Source organism: Puma concolor, chromosome E3 (genome assembly GCF_028749965.1).
Source record: "Puma concolor isolate L17-30 chromosome E3, mPumCon1.1.hap2, whole genome shotgun sequence".
NCBI lineage: Eukaryota > Metazoa > Chordata > Mammalia > Carnivora > Felidae > Puma > Puma concolor.
The window spans coordinates 38,310,793-38,326,524 of record NC_141682.1 but is presented as its reverse complement, the minus strand read 5'-3'; the positions used below and the strand labels follow the sequence as shown (position 1 = coordinate 38,326,524).

General features: G+C 48.1%; 1 protein-coding gene across 21 annotated transcripts in view; it reads left to right on the top strand.

Moving 5' to 3' along the window:
• Positions 1-517: 517 nt before the first annotated feature.
• RBFOX1 (RNA binding fox-1 homolog 1) overlaps positions 518-15,732 on the top strand; it is a 2,073,113-nt gene continuing 2,057,898 nt past the window's right edge. For 3 of the 21 annotated variants that reach the window (XM_086691386.1, XM_086691385.1, XM_086691366.1), the window contains exon 1: positions 535-778. In XM_086691386.1, coding sequence (XP_086547512.1) covers positions 569-778 — 210 coding nt within the window. In that variant the 5' untranslated portion in view covers positions 535-568. Of the gene's footprint in view, positions 779-15,732 lie in introns of all 21 variants that reach the window. The other 18 variants (XM_086691373.1, XM_086691371.1, XM_086691368.1 and 15 more) reach the window with 12 other exon arrangements.

Genomic DNA, 15,732 nt, shown 5'->3' with positions numbered 1-15,732 from the left:
TGCCTTCCATGGTCACTGTTATAATTCCCTCTCACACGCAGTGCCTGGCCCATAGTGATGCTCAATAAACATCCTTGATAGGTAAGCACAGCTTTGCAAGGTGGTGTCTCTACATTAAACCCATCACTCTCTTGATCTGTTCAGAGCAGCCTGTTTTCCAGCCACCTCTAAATCATTCAAGATGCAGAATAGTATCAAAGACCAGGGTGTCTGTCCTCGCAGGGGATTCGAGAAGTGGATGTCTGTCTGTCCCTTCTCTCCTCCCTTCCTTGGTCAGGGAGACCATGGGGGTGCGATTTGGGGGCAGGGCTTTGCCAGAGCGGGCCTGGCCCCTGGCAGGTGAGAGGAGCGCAGGCCTCTTCCACGCGTGCCTGCGTTTTGCGTGAGCAGCCAGAAGGGGGCGGCAGAGAGACAGGAGTGGTCCACGGAGGAGCCCAGCTCGGAGCCGAGCCGCGCGAACCCACCGAGCCCGCGCTCAGAAGCCCGATCTCCCACCGACAGGCCGCTGGGTTCGGAAGGCTGCTGGGTCCTTTCTCTTCCCCAAGTGCAGGCAGAGCCCCCTGGAGCCATGGCCAGCCCTTCTGGCAGCCCCGAAGACTCGGGCAAGCTCAGAGGCAGGGATGGCTGGCAGAGGCGGGAGGAGGAGGATGCCCCTCCGGAGGAGAAGAGATTGAAGCTGGGGCTGGAGGGAGGAAGCGCAGCGCAGGAGGAAGGAGAAGACGCGCCACGTCTGGGCAGGGAAGAGACCGGCACCCAGACAGGTGGCGAAGGCAGAGGTGTAAGTGAGCGGGGGCTCAGGAGGGACGGGGGCTAGAGGTGGGGTGGGGTGGGCGGGGATGCTCCCCGTCGGCAGTCAGGTCCAAGTTGATAATTGGGCAGCAACTCCTGCAGGCAGGCGCGGTGTGACAGCTCGTGGGGACCTCCAGGGAAACTAGATGCTTGGTTGTTGGTCGCAACCCCCTTCTTGTTTTTGTAGCATCGACTTGCTGATTCTCCCACGCCGTCGTTGTATCTGGCTGGGAGACCCATGGGTTCTGCGGTTGGCCAAAGAGGGGAAGAGGAAGCCCTGTGTCCTGGGGGCCCTCTGAAGGGGAAGGAGGTGAAGGGAAGGAGGGCTCTGAGCAGCCCTCACCCTACACCTCCCTCCTAGACAGTGCTGTTTTAGGTGTCTTTTTGGGACTTTACTCCGGTGTGTGTTTCCCTCACCTGGTAAGGGGTTTGGGTGGGAAATGCCTCAGCATAGGTTCTGCCAGACCCTGTTCTGTCAGCATGTGGGCTGGCAGCAGCTCGCCCTGCCCCTCACCTGCCCTGTATCTTCCTGTCATTGTTCCCCATTCTGGTTGGGCAGTGAGAGTTGAGAGAGAAAGCAGGTGGCTTCCACCCCCAAGTCACTCTTCTCTCCTTATCCTTTCAGAGAGGGACAGTGAGGCAAAGTTCTGTGCATTCTCTCGGGTGCTACCTGGCTGTGGTCCCTGCTGCCTGAGGGTATGCGTGAGGGTGTTTTGTTGCATACGTGCATGGTTACGTGAGTCACTAGGCATGTGTGTGATGGAGGTCAGTGCCCCGCTTGACCCCTTGGTTCCCGCTTTCTGCTTCTTCTCTTGAATCTTCCAATTGTGACCTGGTTGACCTTACATTTGGGGAGCACATGAGTCTGGAGGACAGATGAGGGTTGGCTGGATAGCTGTCCCCATGGCAAGGGCTGCTACTTTGAGAGTTTTTAATGGATAACGGGGTTGACCTTTTTGTTTCTTACAAACGTTTTTATTCTTGACCATTTGCTTGGCTGAGCTTGTCTTAAAAATTTGATTAGTGGCTAGTGAGCCCTGTGAGAGAGTTCCCCTTCTTTCTCCCAAATCCACATAGGCAGCTGCTGCCTGCCTCCGTTCACCTGGCTGCATCAAAGCCCAGCCGACCCGGTGTGGGGCTGCTCCCAGGCACTGCTTCGGAGACCTTACCTCCCTATGATTGTGATTGTGTTCAGATTGTGGGCCACTTGGACACCAGAACCAGGTGAATTTCTGTCTCAGATGCCAGAAGAAGGATAATCCTTATGGAAGGCTTATTGGGACACATCCCATGGAAAGAGTGAGAGGGATGTGTCGCAGTGTGGTGAGAGGAGAGGCCCTGTCAGAAACATGATTATGGGGGCAGTGCAGTGCTGAAACTTTTACTGTTGGAAGCCCCTCTCTCTTTCACTTCCCTCGTTACTTGGGACTTTGCCAAAGACCAGGACATGAGGGTGGGAGGAAGTGACCCAAGTGCAGTGGGATGCTTAGGAATGTGGGTTTGAATCCTGGCTCTGACCTTCCTTTGCTTGGTGACTCAGGGCGAGTCACTTAACCTCTCCGAGCCTTGGTGTCCTCACTGGCGAAATGGATATGTCAGCAGGCCTTGTTTCACGGGATTATTATCCCTGAGATTAAGTAAAGGTTATCCATAGAAAGCACTTAGCGTTAAGCCTGACACATAGTATGTGCTCAGTAAATGTGGTTTAGTACTGAAATTCACTCACTCCATGCAGCTTGCTTGCTGTCATCTTTAGTTCTGGGGGTGCATCACAGGAGATGAGGGTCTTAGGCCAGAATCTCCACATTAAGTGCTTTCTGAAGGTTAAGAAATTATGTGCAGGTGATGAAACTTTTAAAAGGCAGAAACCGTATTGAACTTTTTGTTTCACAAAGAGAAATGGGGATGCCATGTTTAAAGGATTATGTCATAACTGGACAGAAACTGTCCTTGTTTCCTGAGCCTGAATCCAATTTTCTCCTTTTGGGGCACCTGGATCTTCTGGAGGAAGTCACCCTTCACAGTGGTGGTGTCTTGGTTTTCAAGTTTAAAGGTTGGCCAAGCCCGTGCTTCCCAGAATGCCTGTCAGACAGATTTCTCCTCCCTTGTAGTTTCTACAGGAATATTCTCTTTAAAGAGCCCAGGAAGCAGTTTCGGGCTGGTGCCAGGGCAGCAGCTATTTTTTTGAGGAGGAGAGCCCATTTCTTCACTCACAGACCATGTCCAAATGGAGAAAGAAGGACAGAATGCTTTTTCATGAGATTTTTATCTGTGTAGACCATTAGCTTGGCTAAAATGTCAAAAACATCCTTGTTCTTTAATAGCAGCTTATTTTTAGGTGCAGATCATTTTGGGCTTTTCTCTGCAGAAGCTGCATGGATATCACCTCCCTGTCCATGTTGTATCTAGATGTTTCTAAAGAATAAAATACCCCTTCCCTTCACTGGGTCCGGAGCTTTGGATGGCTGAGGTTTACATGTGACTGGTTATCCTTCAAAGTGGCTCCCAGGCTTGGCTCTTGCCTTTAAGGTAGGGGGGTTTCTTTCCTCTGGTGGTTGCTACGGAGTGCTTTGAGGAGATAAAATGGGGCCTCAGGAGCCATCGCAGTGCAGAGCTCTGCTGGAGGTGTGCCAGGAGGAGGGTGTGTGCCTAGTGAGGGCTGATCCCCCACCAGGGGTCAGAAGTTTCACAGACTCCTTTTGCCCCCTCAGGACCAGTGCTGCTGAGAAGGTATCAAAGAACCAGTCCTCCCAGAGCCTTTATTGACTCCTTTAAAGTGACCCCAGGGTGAGTCTGGCCTGCAGCTCTTCCTGGGGGTAGAGAAGGGTCTCTTCTAGGTAATTGGTTATCAACCTTAGTTGTCTGTTCAGCTTTTCTCAAGATCTGGAAACTTGGCATAGACTTCTGGGTTGTGCTGGGCAGAGCTGAAATCCCCTGTTGGAATCCCCATTCAAGAGTCCCCAGGATTGAGACCAGAGTGGGGAGGTTATCATCTGTAGGGGTCACCCTACAGAGGAGAGTCCAGACTGCCGGTCTCTCCCAACTCACTGGTGATAGTCTACACCTGAGTATCTCAACTTTGGCACTAGTGACATTTGAGGCCAGATCATTTTGTGTTGTGGGGAGCTGTCCTTAGCAGCATCCCTGGCCTGTAGCCACTGGATGGCATTAACACTGCCTCTCCATCACTAGTGTGACAACCAAACATGTCCCCAGACATTGCCAAATGTCTAGGGCTTGGAGAGGAGGCAGATGAAATACCTTGTCTGAAAGCCACGGGTCTACACTTGTAAAACTGTTTCAGAGAGTAGGTGTTAAGTTTGGGTCCTTCCTGTACCACTTATGAGCTATGTGGCCATGGGAAATTTATTCAATTTTTATGGGCCTCAAGTTTCCTCATCTATAAAATGGAGAGAGTGAGATAGAACGTCATTGGGTTGTTATGTTGGCATTCAATACAATTACAAGATAACAAACAGAAATGGTTTAGGAGAGCGCAAAACAAATGGTCAATTCCATTTTTACTTATTTAGGTGAGTCAGACTCTGTCTCCCATCCCCTTATCCATTTGGTGAGGTGCGAGGGAGGAACATCATCCACCAAAACCTCAGATTGGATTTGTGTAGCATCTCAGCTTTCCACATGGAATTCACCAGTTTCTCTCCAATTTCCTCCTTGGTTTTCTGGGTCCAGGATTCCAGGAGGCAGGGGTGTGGGCAGTCAGAGCGGGTGGCACTCAGTTCACTCCCACACGGGAGAATTCCAAAGCTGGCTTGCTACGACAGGGCTTTTGGACCAACATCTGGGTTTCTGGATTCCCATTTGAGCACAGCTGGACTCCACAGGGCTGACGCTTTCTCTGCTGAAATATAGATATTTCCCTGGCAACAATCTCTCAAGCTGACATGAAGACATGGCCACCCACCGGAACACGGTGCTGCATGGGCTCTCCTATAATTTGTGAGGCAAGCTTCTGAGGACTGCAGTGTGGAAGTGAGAAATTGTAGGAGGTTCCCTCATTCTCCAAGGGCCAAAAGTGGGGTGCAGGTTGGTGGTGGAGGGTCCTCCAAGGAGGAAAAAGGCATGGAGGGCATTCCTTTTTGTTAGAACAGAGAGGTACAGGCCACACACTGGATGGCTCAGATTCTTCTGGGGAGGCAGGTGCCTCTGTGCCTGCATTCATTTTGGATTGTGAGCTGTGTAGCCCTTAGCTATAATCATTTCAGAAACATTTAACCCCAGTGCTGGCAAACCAGGGCTTGGTTTGGACTTCTCAGCTAGAGAGATGCAGACTGCTGGGCGATATTCTCCTGATTCTTTTCATTTTGGTGAGATGTTTGTTGTCTTTTTTTGTTCTCTGGAACATGATTTGGAGCTGGAGGAGCAGGAGAGAGACCAGTTTGGGCGCTGAGACAAGGGTCTATGTCAGGGATGTGGTGGCTGTGATGGTGGTGATGGTAGTGAGTGGAGTTGCGTGCCTGAACAGAGGAAAGCTTATGAGATACATTAAAGACTTAAGCATGTATTTAGTATGGCAATGAGAAAGAGTCAGGGTCAGATTGACTTCCAGAATGGCAGGGAAGACTATGAATTTGGTTTTGGACTTTGGCTAAGGTTGCTCTCAGACCCAGGTGACAATGTCTAACAGGATAGACAGGTCTGGGGCTGGACATTCAGACTTGAGAGTCATCAGTGTAGATAGTACTCGAGGCTGGGGGACACCTGAGGTTGACTGGGGAGAGAATGGAGAGGCAAGAGGAGGGGATTTGGTATAAGCATGAGGAAATCTTAATGATGAGGAGAAGAATCCATGAGAGGCATCAGAGGAGCAGCAGGCAGAGGATATGTGGCTCCACAGACACGAGGAAAGGGTGAGGGTTGGTTGTGTTAAAGAGAGCCTGTTGGATTTCATATATCATGCTCATGAGGTCTTAAGGGAATTTAAATGGAGGCTGGTTGTGTGTGTGTGTGTGTGTGTGTGTGGGGGTGTACCAGGATTTACCCTAAGTCTGGGTATTCCAGCACCCAACCAGGGTGTATGCCCCGAAGCAGGGAACACTCATGGTCTTGACTCTTGCAAAACTATAGTTTGTATTCATGAATTCTGTCCTCCTCGCAACACTCAGCTGTCACTTTTCCAGGACCCAGTCTTGGTGGAGAGTCCTGCCCTGGCAGTGTTCCTTAGCATAAGATGGTGCCATTAGGAGAACTTCACTTCTCAATACTGAGGGCCGTTTTCATTCCTTCTTTTCATTCCTTCTCTAAGTATTAGAGCAGCTCCTATGTGCCAGGTGCTGGTCTAGGCGCTAGCCTTCAAGATGGTTCAGTTCCTTTTCTCTTAGAGAAACTGCTCTAGTGGTGGGGACAGACTCTGGTCTATGGGCCAAAGGTGGCCCCTTCCTTGTGATTGTAAATGAAGTTTTATTGGCACATAGCTGCACCTATTCATGTACATATTGTCTATGGCTGCTTTCCTGCTTCAGTGGGAGAGTTGAATACTTGGGCTCACAAAGCCAAAAATATTTACTCTGAGAATCTCAGGTTAAGGGGCTTTGCACCCTCATGGTGTCCCATGCGGTTTATAAGTACTGCTGCCTTTGAAATCTGTGCAGCTCTGAGGAGTAGTTGCAAAAAAAGTGCTCAACTTGCAGGACTCCAATGGAGGGGGTACAGGTCTCCCACTCTCAACTTTATTGGTCTTTGGTGTCAGGGGCAGGACTGGGGTTTTGAGTGAGCTTTCCTCACCCCTGTGGCAGGGCAGCAGGCTAGCGTCATCCAGGTTTTGGATGGGGGAGACAAAGGTGGAGGTGGGGAATAGTGACTTGTTCTCCTCCTAAGCGTTTTCCTTAGATGGGTCCTTAGCCAGTGTTTGGTGTCCCACTTTGCACAGCTGCCCAAATCCAGTGAGGTCAGCCATCTTGGTGCTGTGAGCCTGGGGTACAGAGCTTCCAAATCACCAAGAAGAGATAAAAAAGATGGCTTTTGCAAGCACAAGAACTCAGGTTATTGAAATTAACATTTCCCTCCCAAGTTTTATAATGTCTGGGCATGCATATTTAAGCGTCTGCCTCAAAAGCTCTCACTAATAAGCAGATGGTGCATTTAATTTCCTTTTTTTGTTCTCTGAGCAACATACAGCTTCCTGCATGGTCCTCCTTGCAGGCAACTGTACATAGGGGTGACCAAGGACTTCTGACCATCAACACAGGTCTCTAGAGGCTGCTGAGAGCCCTGTATTCCTGGGGCTGTTCCATGGAGGGACTGGTCTTTTCCTTCCTTTTCAGCCCCAGCAGAAAGTTGTCATGTTACTCACAGCCCACAGGGCTCCTGTGTTTCCCTCTCCAAAGAATCTTGGCTGCATCTGACCCCCTGTACCTCACCAGCTGGAGAGTAGGGGTTCCAAGGAGGCTGGGGGTCCGAGGGTGCAGCCCCAGAGCCTGAGAAAAGCTGCTGGGAAGAGGATCCAAAAGGATGGTAGAGGCAAAGAGGAGAGCTCGGGTGCAGAGCAAGGACCTTGAAGGCACAAAGGAGAAAGCTGGGATTTTTAAAAACAGGGAAGAGCAGACAGCTTTAGCATGGTCCAGGTATGGCTGGGCTTTATGAATTTTACTTGTTTTCTGTTTCCCTAGCTTCTCTCTCTGTGTTCCAAGGTGTCATAGAACACTTGCGGGGGCTCTGAGAAGCTCTGGGTTCCAATGGTCTTTGGGGAATGCAGGGACTGCGCCGAGGGTTTCCTTGGCTCTGTGCCTCTTCTGTCCAGGCCTCCATTCCCGACTATGTGCAGACCTACCTTGCATCTCAGACCTCCGTCCTGGAGAAACCTGGATAAGGCTTGTGCCTGTGCTGTGGGGCTTGTGTCTTGTGTGTATGGATAAGAAGACTTTGTGACTTGGAAACCTCTTGGCTTGAACTGGAAAACCTGGGAAGGAAAATCTATGCCCTCTTAATTTTGCTTTTTGCTTCCGTATTCTGTTGACCTGATGGAGCTATAAGCCCTGGTGTGCAGGAATCAGGCTGGACATAAGAGTCCACTTAGTCTGAGTATAATTTTGGGGGTTTTGTTCTGCTTATTAAAACTACAGATTATTATTTATTCATTGTAAAGAATTTAAACAATACCATTATATATAAAACAAAAAGCAGAACTCCTCCTTTGTTTCTCTTCAATCTTTAAAAAATTATTTTTAAAATGTTTATTTTTGACAGAGAGAGAGAGAGAGAGAGAGAGAGAGAGAGAGCGAGCATGAGTGGGGGAGGGGCAGAGAGAGAGTGAGACACAGAATCTGAAGCAGGCTCCAGGCTCTGAGCTCTCAGCACAGAGCCCGACGTGGGACTCGAATTCACAGACCACAAGATCATGACCTGAGCCAAAGTCGGACGCTCAACTGACTGAGCCATCCAGGCACCCCTGTTTCTCTTCAATCTTGCTTCTCAGAAGTAACACTGGGAGGGGTTGAGGTATATCCTTCCACACCTTTCTTTGTGTGTGTGCAAGCATGTATATCTGCACACAAATTGTTTAATTTTTTAAAAAGTTTATTTATTTTGAGGGAGAGGTGGGTAGGGAGGGGCCAAGGGGAAGGGAGAGAGAATTCCAAGCAGGCTCCGAGCTGTCAGTGCACAGTCTGACACGGGGCTTGATTCCATGAACCGTGAGATAATAACCTGGGCCAAAATCCAGAGTTGGACACTTAACTGACTGAACCACCTAGGTGCTCCTAAATTGTTTCATTTTAATCTTTTAAAAATACAAATGGGATAATGCTATAGTTATTGTTTGGAAAAGCCTCCTTTTAACTCAGTGATGTATATCTTTGACCTCATTTCATGTTGGAACCTGGATTCCACTGTGCTTTCCAGCCAGTTATTGTGCTGTGTGGATGCACCGTACTTTCTTTAGCCAGCTCTATACTGATAGGTCTCTGAATGGTTTCTGCTTCTTCCCTATTGCAAATGGTGTTGTGATGAATATTCCAACATACATCACTGGATTCTCTGTGCCTGTGTTTTTGTAAGATGTTCCTAGGAACAGGATATCCAGATTAGAGGGTGATCTGTGCTGAAATTTGTATCCTGGTTAAGTATGTTTCCCCGCTGCCAGCTCTCCAAGGCTCTACATGGTGCTATCCTCTACGGGGATCATTCTCCGAAGCCTGAGGGCATTGGTCAGAATGGCATTCTCTGCCTCACTTTCATCTAGGTCAGTCCACATCCTGGTACCACCCCTAGCAGGGACTCTGGCTTCCGACTCTAACAGGTGGCTTCATTCACTCCAGAGGGAAAATTCCCTTTCCCAGACATTCTTGGTGATATTACTGCAAGTTCCAAAGTTGGCATTTGCCTCCTTCAGGCCTTGCCACTCCCTATCTGTGTGTGCTTGAGTAAGCTGATTTTGCTCTGGCCTCAGTTGCCTCAAAGGTAAATGGTGAAAATATATAATAATAATGGCTGCCTCCCTGGGCTGCAGGACTCAGTGAAGTAACCACCACTTCCACACACTTGGCTTGTTGTGCACACTCAGCAAGTGCTGGGAGGTCATTGCTGAATGACAGCAGGCCAGGCTGTGGCTTGACCAGGGGCTGTGTCTTCAGTACCAAGTCTAGTGCCAGGGCCTTAGGAAATGCTCAGCCAGTGACTGAAAGGCAGGGACAGAGATTGGGGCAGAGGCAGTAGGAGCAGACTAAAGGAAACGAGCCTCCCACTAGATCCCCAGATGGAGGACTCCAAGATGACACTGCAGTCTTAGAGCCCCTGCCCCTTTCCCATCCTCGCCAAGGCCTATTGGAGTCTGCTGTGTCTTCCAGGCCAGGGCCCAGAAGCCTGAACTGGGCAGGTGCTGGTCAGCGTCCTGCTGTATCATGGCACCTCCACTCCCAACTTGGACCTGGATGCCAAGTGTCCCTGAGTTGGTAGGGACTCGGCTTGTTCTGAGCCCAGGGACAAAAAACGGGGAGATGTGGACGGATAGGGACCCCCATTTTAGCCCTTGCCTTTTCTCTTTGACTTTGGATACTGCAAGACTCACGTACACTCAAGTGTGTGTGTGTGTGTGTGTGTGTGTGTGTGTGTGTGTGTGTGTGTGTGTTTCTTTCTGTATGAGTTTCCAAGTCTTAGGTTGCATGGGACTAGGGTTGCCAGTTAAACTTGAGTTCCAATTAACAAATTTTTTAGTATAGGTATATCCCAGTGCAACATTTGGGACATAAAAGCAATTCATTGTGTATCTGAAATTCAAGTTTAACTGGCGTCCTGCCTTTTTACTTGCTACATCTGGCAATTCAGTGTGTGGGGTGACAGTGTGTGTTCGTGTGTCTCCATATGAAGGACTGTCTGTAAGCACAAGGATGGGGATCAACTGAGAAGACCCTTCTGGAGTGCTTTAGTGGCCTAGGGGCAGGTGGGTTGGATACTCCAGCCCCACGCCTGGGCAGTGCTCCCTAGCATCTGCCTTCTGTCATCTCTGTTAGTTTCCCTCCCATGTCTCTCCAAACACAGGGGCAAGAGCTGCCCCATCCACCCTTGTTTGGAGCACAGCTGCCCAGCCAGACGAGATGCAAACAGTTCGCAGATGGCTGCAAAGCTTTCCCCAGCTCCCTCTGCAAGGGGGCTGCAGATGAAACGGAAGTCCTGATCCTCACTGCCTCCCCCTTCCAGAAAACGCGGGCCAACGGCCACCGTGTTGCTGCTTTACACACTCCTCCCTCCTGGCGATTAAACCACATAGTGTTTTGCCAAACAAATAAAACCCTTCATTTCCACCATAAACTTGTTCACACGCGCAGGCTGATTGATCCACCAGTGTGCCTGATTCATCAGCCCTTTCTCTCAGGCGGCAAGAGGCTCTTCTCTCCGGCGCTGGTGAAGAGCTGCTTAATTTCCATCTGAAAGACTCTCGGTAGAAACCAACCACAGTTTTGAAAGCTGCTTCCTCCCGTTTTGCAGATTCCGTGTGGTTCTTGATATTTGATCTTGACTGAAATCATCCTGGGCCCTGCCCCAGGTATCACAAGCCTAAGGGTGCATTTGTGTCCAGTTGGCTGGAGGGGGGAGGGGGAGCTGTCAAGGAGAATGTTCAACGTGGCCTCTGAGTCCATAGCAGCCTTTCATGGGAAATACCACCAAGGAACTTTATCCTTCCTGTTTCAGAAGAAATTACAGTTTAGTCATTTACTGAATTTGTTATAGACAGGGTCTCAGTTTCCTTGCAACTTCTCTGTGAGGCTGGTGCTATGATTATTTGCATGTTTACTTGCTCTCTCTAGTCTCTTTAAAGCTCCTTTATTTGCAATACTGTTTTCTGCCACAGAGCCTTTGCACACCCTGCTCTCTCTGCCTAGAAAGCTCTTTCTCCCACTCCTTCACCTGGTAAACATCTCATCTGTAAGCTGACTTACCACTGTCTCAGGGAAACCTGGCCACACTGACTCAGTCACAGCAAATTCCTGATACCTGTTCTCATTGTATCAGGTGTCTTTCTGTTGTAGGTCGAAGCCCAACTATAGCCACCTATTTCTTTGGGCATGATATTTGATGAATAATTGACCCCTTTTACACTATAATCACAATGTGGGTAGGGGCCATGCTTGTTCATGATTACCATTGTCTCTGGTGTTTAACATATGCTCAGCTAGTATTTGATTAATGAATGAAGCATACCCATTTTATAGATGAGGAAATGGAGGACTAGGAATATTGCATAATTTGCCTGGTGTTATACAGTCACTTAAAGATGGGGCTGAATTAGAATGCACTGGGTTGGTCTCTGGGCACATACTATTAACCACTTCACTGTGGCAGCTTTCCAACAGCAGAAGTGAGAAAGAACACATAGAACACATATAACTAGAATCCTAAAAGTCCTCTAGTAGATGGTGTCAGGAATGTGCCTATGAGCCTTCTTAAGGTATTGCATACAATGTCCCATGTTTCTGACTTGTCCTTAGCAAAGGCCTTAGTAATATTTGAAGCACAGTTATCAGTGCGGGAGGATGGATGTTTATAATTTTGAAAAAAAGAGTTTATATTATATTTAGCTTGTGTCTTCCATGGCCCCTTGATCTCTAGCTTCAGTTATGCAAAATCCACACTGTCTCTCTTGATAGCTGTTCAACTTCTTTTCCCTCTTCAAGTTGGCTTAGAACTTAATCCCGTAACTGAGGCCTGCTCCCTATACCTATTCCTTATACAGGTTGACGTGAATTTTGTCAATAACTGTTCTACTTTTTGGTGAAGGCCAGATTGAAGGAAAGCCTTGAAAGGTGAAGATACCTGATGGGTGGGTAGTCACTTGAGTTAATCCAAAGGTTGGAATAAGGGAAGGGGTGCCTGGGTGGCTTAGTCGGTTAAGCATCCGACTTCTGCTCAGGTTATGATCTCATGGTCTGTGAGTTTGAGCCCCGCATTGGGCTCTATGCTGACAGCTCACAGCCTACAGCCTGCTTTGGATTCTGTGTCTTCCTCTGTCTCTCTGCCCCTCCCCCACTTGCACTCTGTCTCTGTCTCTCTCTCTCTCGAAAATAAATAAACATTAAAAAAATAAGAAAGTAAAAAAAAGGCTGACCTGGAGGATTGGAGGAGTCTCAGAACTGAGGGTCAGGCCCAGATAGAGAAAGGGATTGAGCATGCCAGTGTGAACTGTGAGTATTGGATACCCACCCCCCTTCTCCTGATGGTTAGGGAAGACTTGATGAGCCTGCTTAATTTGATGGAGGGATTGAAAAATCTTTCAGTGGAACTGTCCTGGAATGACAGCAATGTGACATAGCCAAGTTATTGATTATTGATTGCCAATTTGTCATCAGCTCAACAACTTTCAGTTATAGTTGTAATTTGCATTAATTATTAATGCAGGCTTTGACTTTCCTAATCAATAAAGGGGGTGTTCAGAGAGCAGTGACTAAGGCTGAGCACTGTCCAAAATGATGGGTATTTCATGGGCAAGTCTCCTCACCCACCCACCTGCAGGTGGGGAGACCTCCTTTGGTTTTTTAGAGGACCCTGAATAAATGGCAAATAATGCTGCTCAAGCCTTCCTCCCACCACCCATCTACCCACACATCTATCCATCTATCCATCTGTCCACCATATACCCACCCATCCCCATCTACCCATTCATTCACCCAGCTACCCACCCATCCATCCACTCATCCATTCATCCATCCATCTATCCGTCCATCATCCGTCCATCCATCCATCCATCCATCCATCCATCCATCTTCTTGAATCTTTGTTCATTTATTCAACAAAGACTTATTAACCAACTAATAGATTCTGGGAAGGCACTGACTCTAATGATTAAGAACACAGGCTCTGTCGGGGCGCCTGGGTGGCGCAGTCGGTTAAGCGTCCGACTTCAGCCAGGTCACGATCTTGCGGTCCGTGAGTTTGAGCCCCGCGTCAGGCTCTGGGCTGATGGCTCGGAGCCTGGAGCCTGTTTACGATTCTGTGTCTCCCTTTCTCTCTGCCCCTCCCCCGTTCATGCTCTGTCTCTCTCTGTCCCAAAAAAAAAAAAAAAAAAAAAAAAACGTTGAAAAAAAAAATTTAAAAAAAAAAGAACACAGGCTCTGAAATCTGACTCCATGGGCTCAAACTGAGTTTCATCACCTCCTAGTTAGCTCTTTGGCAAGATATATAACTTCTGTGTGGTTCCATTTTCACATCTGATAACTGATTGTTAATTGTTCCTACTATTACTATTGCAGATATAGTGAGGGTTAAATAAGATGCCACATAAAAGTATATCATTCACACTCAACAGACATTAACTTTCACCTTATTAATTTTTGTTGGTGCTGCAGGTAACATGGTGAGCATAAGGCAGATATGTATTTGAATACGCTACAACCTATACTGTGGTAAGTTCTGTAGTAAGGGAAGGCCAGGCAGTTATAAGGGACCCTGGCGCAATATTGGGGGTTCTAGGAAAATGTTCTCTGAGGATTTACTGTGTCAGTTGAGTCTTGCAGGATAGGTAGGAGTTGGCCTCTTGCATGGCGATCCCAGCCAGTGTGTGACCAAGTAACCAGTCCTTGCAATGTTGGGTCCCGGTCCCCACTGGCAGAGGTGAGTGACCCAGTCTTCCTGTCCCCTCTGCTGGAAGTCCACAAGATCTGGGAGTGGCTATTAGGTAGGGGGAAAGGGCTGGCAATAACAGTGGCCTTCACCTATCATCGCACTCCCTCTGTGGCATCTGGAGGGCTGTGCCTAGTCTCCTGTCTGCAGAGTGAGGTCAGGCATACCAAGTCTGCTTCTCTCCTGGGACTGTCAGGAGGATAAGATTAGATGGCAAGAGAGGGCCCTTTGAAAATGAAAACATTCTATTTGAATGCAGAGTGTTCTGTGACTGTGATATTTTCTGTCCTGTGAAATCATCATTGACCCTGAAAGCATCTATTCAAAAAACCAATGGAGTTAACCCTTCCTCTGTGTCTGTGCTGGGGGAGGGAATTTGTCAATGATTGTTTTTGCTGTTTTTACACACAGAGAAAACGAAGGCAGGTGCAGAAACAGGACTAGGAGTCCTACCCAGGACTCCTGGCTCCCTGACTGTATAGGGCCTTTCAGAAACAGTCCTTGTCTAAATATTTGCAGAGGTTCCTTAGACAATATCTAAAAACAAAAGTGGATGTCAGGCGGATTCTCCACAACCAGGATGGTTCCAGAGTTGAATCAAGTGGAAACATCTCTGGAGTCAGACAGATTTGGATTTGAACCCCACATTTTGACAGTTACAAGCTTTGGGAACTGAGCAGGTTATTTAACATTTCCAAGTGACCTTGGAAAATAGGAGACATTGTACTAAAACTCAGAAGATGACTCTTACCTGGCTCTTGTTTGGGGAGAGTGATCAGCGGGGCAGGATTCGAGCATCCTAGGTGCTCGGCTCTGATACCAACAAAGCCCACAGTCAGTCCCACAGATGTTTCCCTTGCAGGGTTACTCTAAGCATTGGAATCATGCACACAGGATGCTGACACAGTAGTCAACATTTATGGGTATATTTTAGTGCCTTCTTTGGTGTTTTCCATATTTGCATGTTTACCCAATCTTTAAGAGAATTTGAATCACGTGCAGAAGAGTATTTATTACTTATACCAATTCCTGGGGCTGTCTTCCAGAAATATTGATGTTTAGTGGCTCTGCTGGGATCTACATTTACAAAAGCTCCCAGGTGAGTCTCATTTGGCTGGCCTGGCTCTGGCTCAGGGACCCAGTCCTCAGTGCATACTTTGCTCAAATTTCAAGTTTGGCTCTTTTTCTCCATCTTGTATTACCCTCACTTGTGCTCAAGTTTCTTTCTTTCCCTTGGACTGTAAGCTCCTTGATGTCAGGGTCATTTCTTGCTTATGCTTACATCAGTGAAGCAAAGCAACATTTCTAGGTGCTCAGTGGAGTGGCACTGCTTGCTGAATGGGGTCAACCTTGAGGGTGGTGTGTGTGTGTGCATTTGTGTGTGTGTGTGTGTGTGTGTGTGTGTGATAGAGAGAGAGAGAGAGAGAGAGAGAGAGAGAGAGAGAGAGAGAGGTGAATCTTTGTCAGAAGAACCTTTTTGTCCTTCATCTGCATTTGCTGTGAGTCAATGTGATTTACTCTAATGGAAGCCAGTTCAGCTTATGCAGAGGCCCTGCCCTGGAATGGAACAAGGTTATGGATGGACAGAGCTTCCGAAAGCTTTCCTGGGAAATGCTTCAGTGTCATCCTCAGCTAATTGAACTCAAGTTTTCACTTCTGTTTAACACTTCCATGGAGGCCATTTTGATTTTTTGTGTGGGGTGGGTGCTATCAGATCCCCTGTAAAAGTGTATGGAAATAACTAGGATTGAGTTTGGGGATGAAGGTACTTCATCTACTAAACGAAAACCAGTGTATCACCTCGGGCCTGGAGAAATTAATTCCTAGTGCATGGTCTTCAGCACCATCTTCCCTCTGCTGCCCAGACAGGTG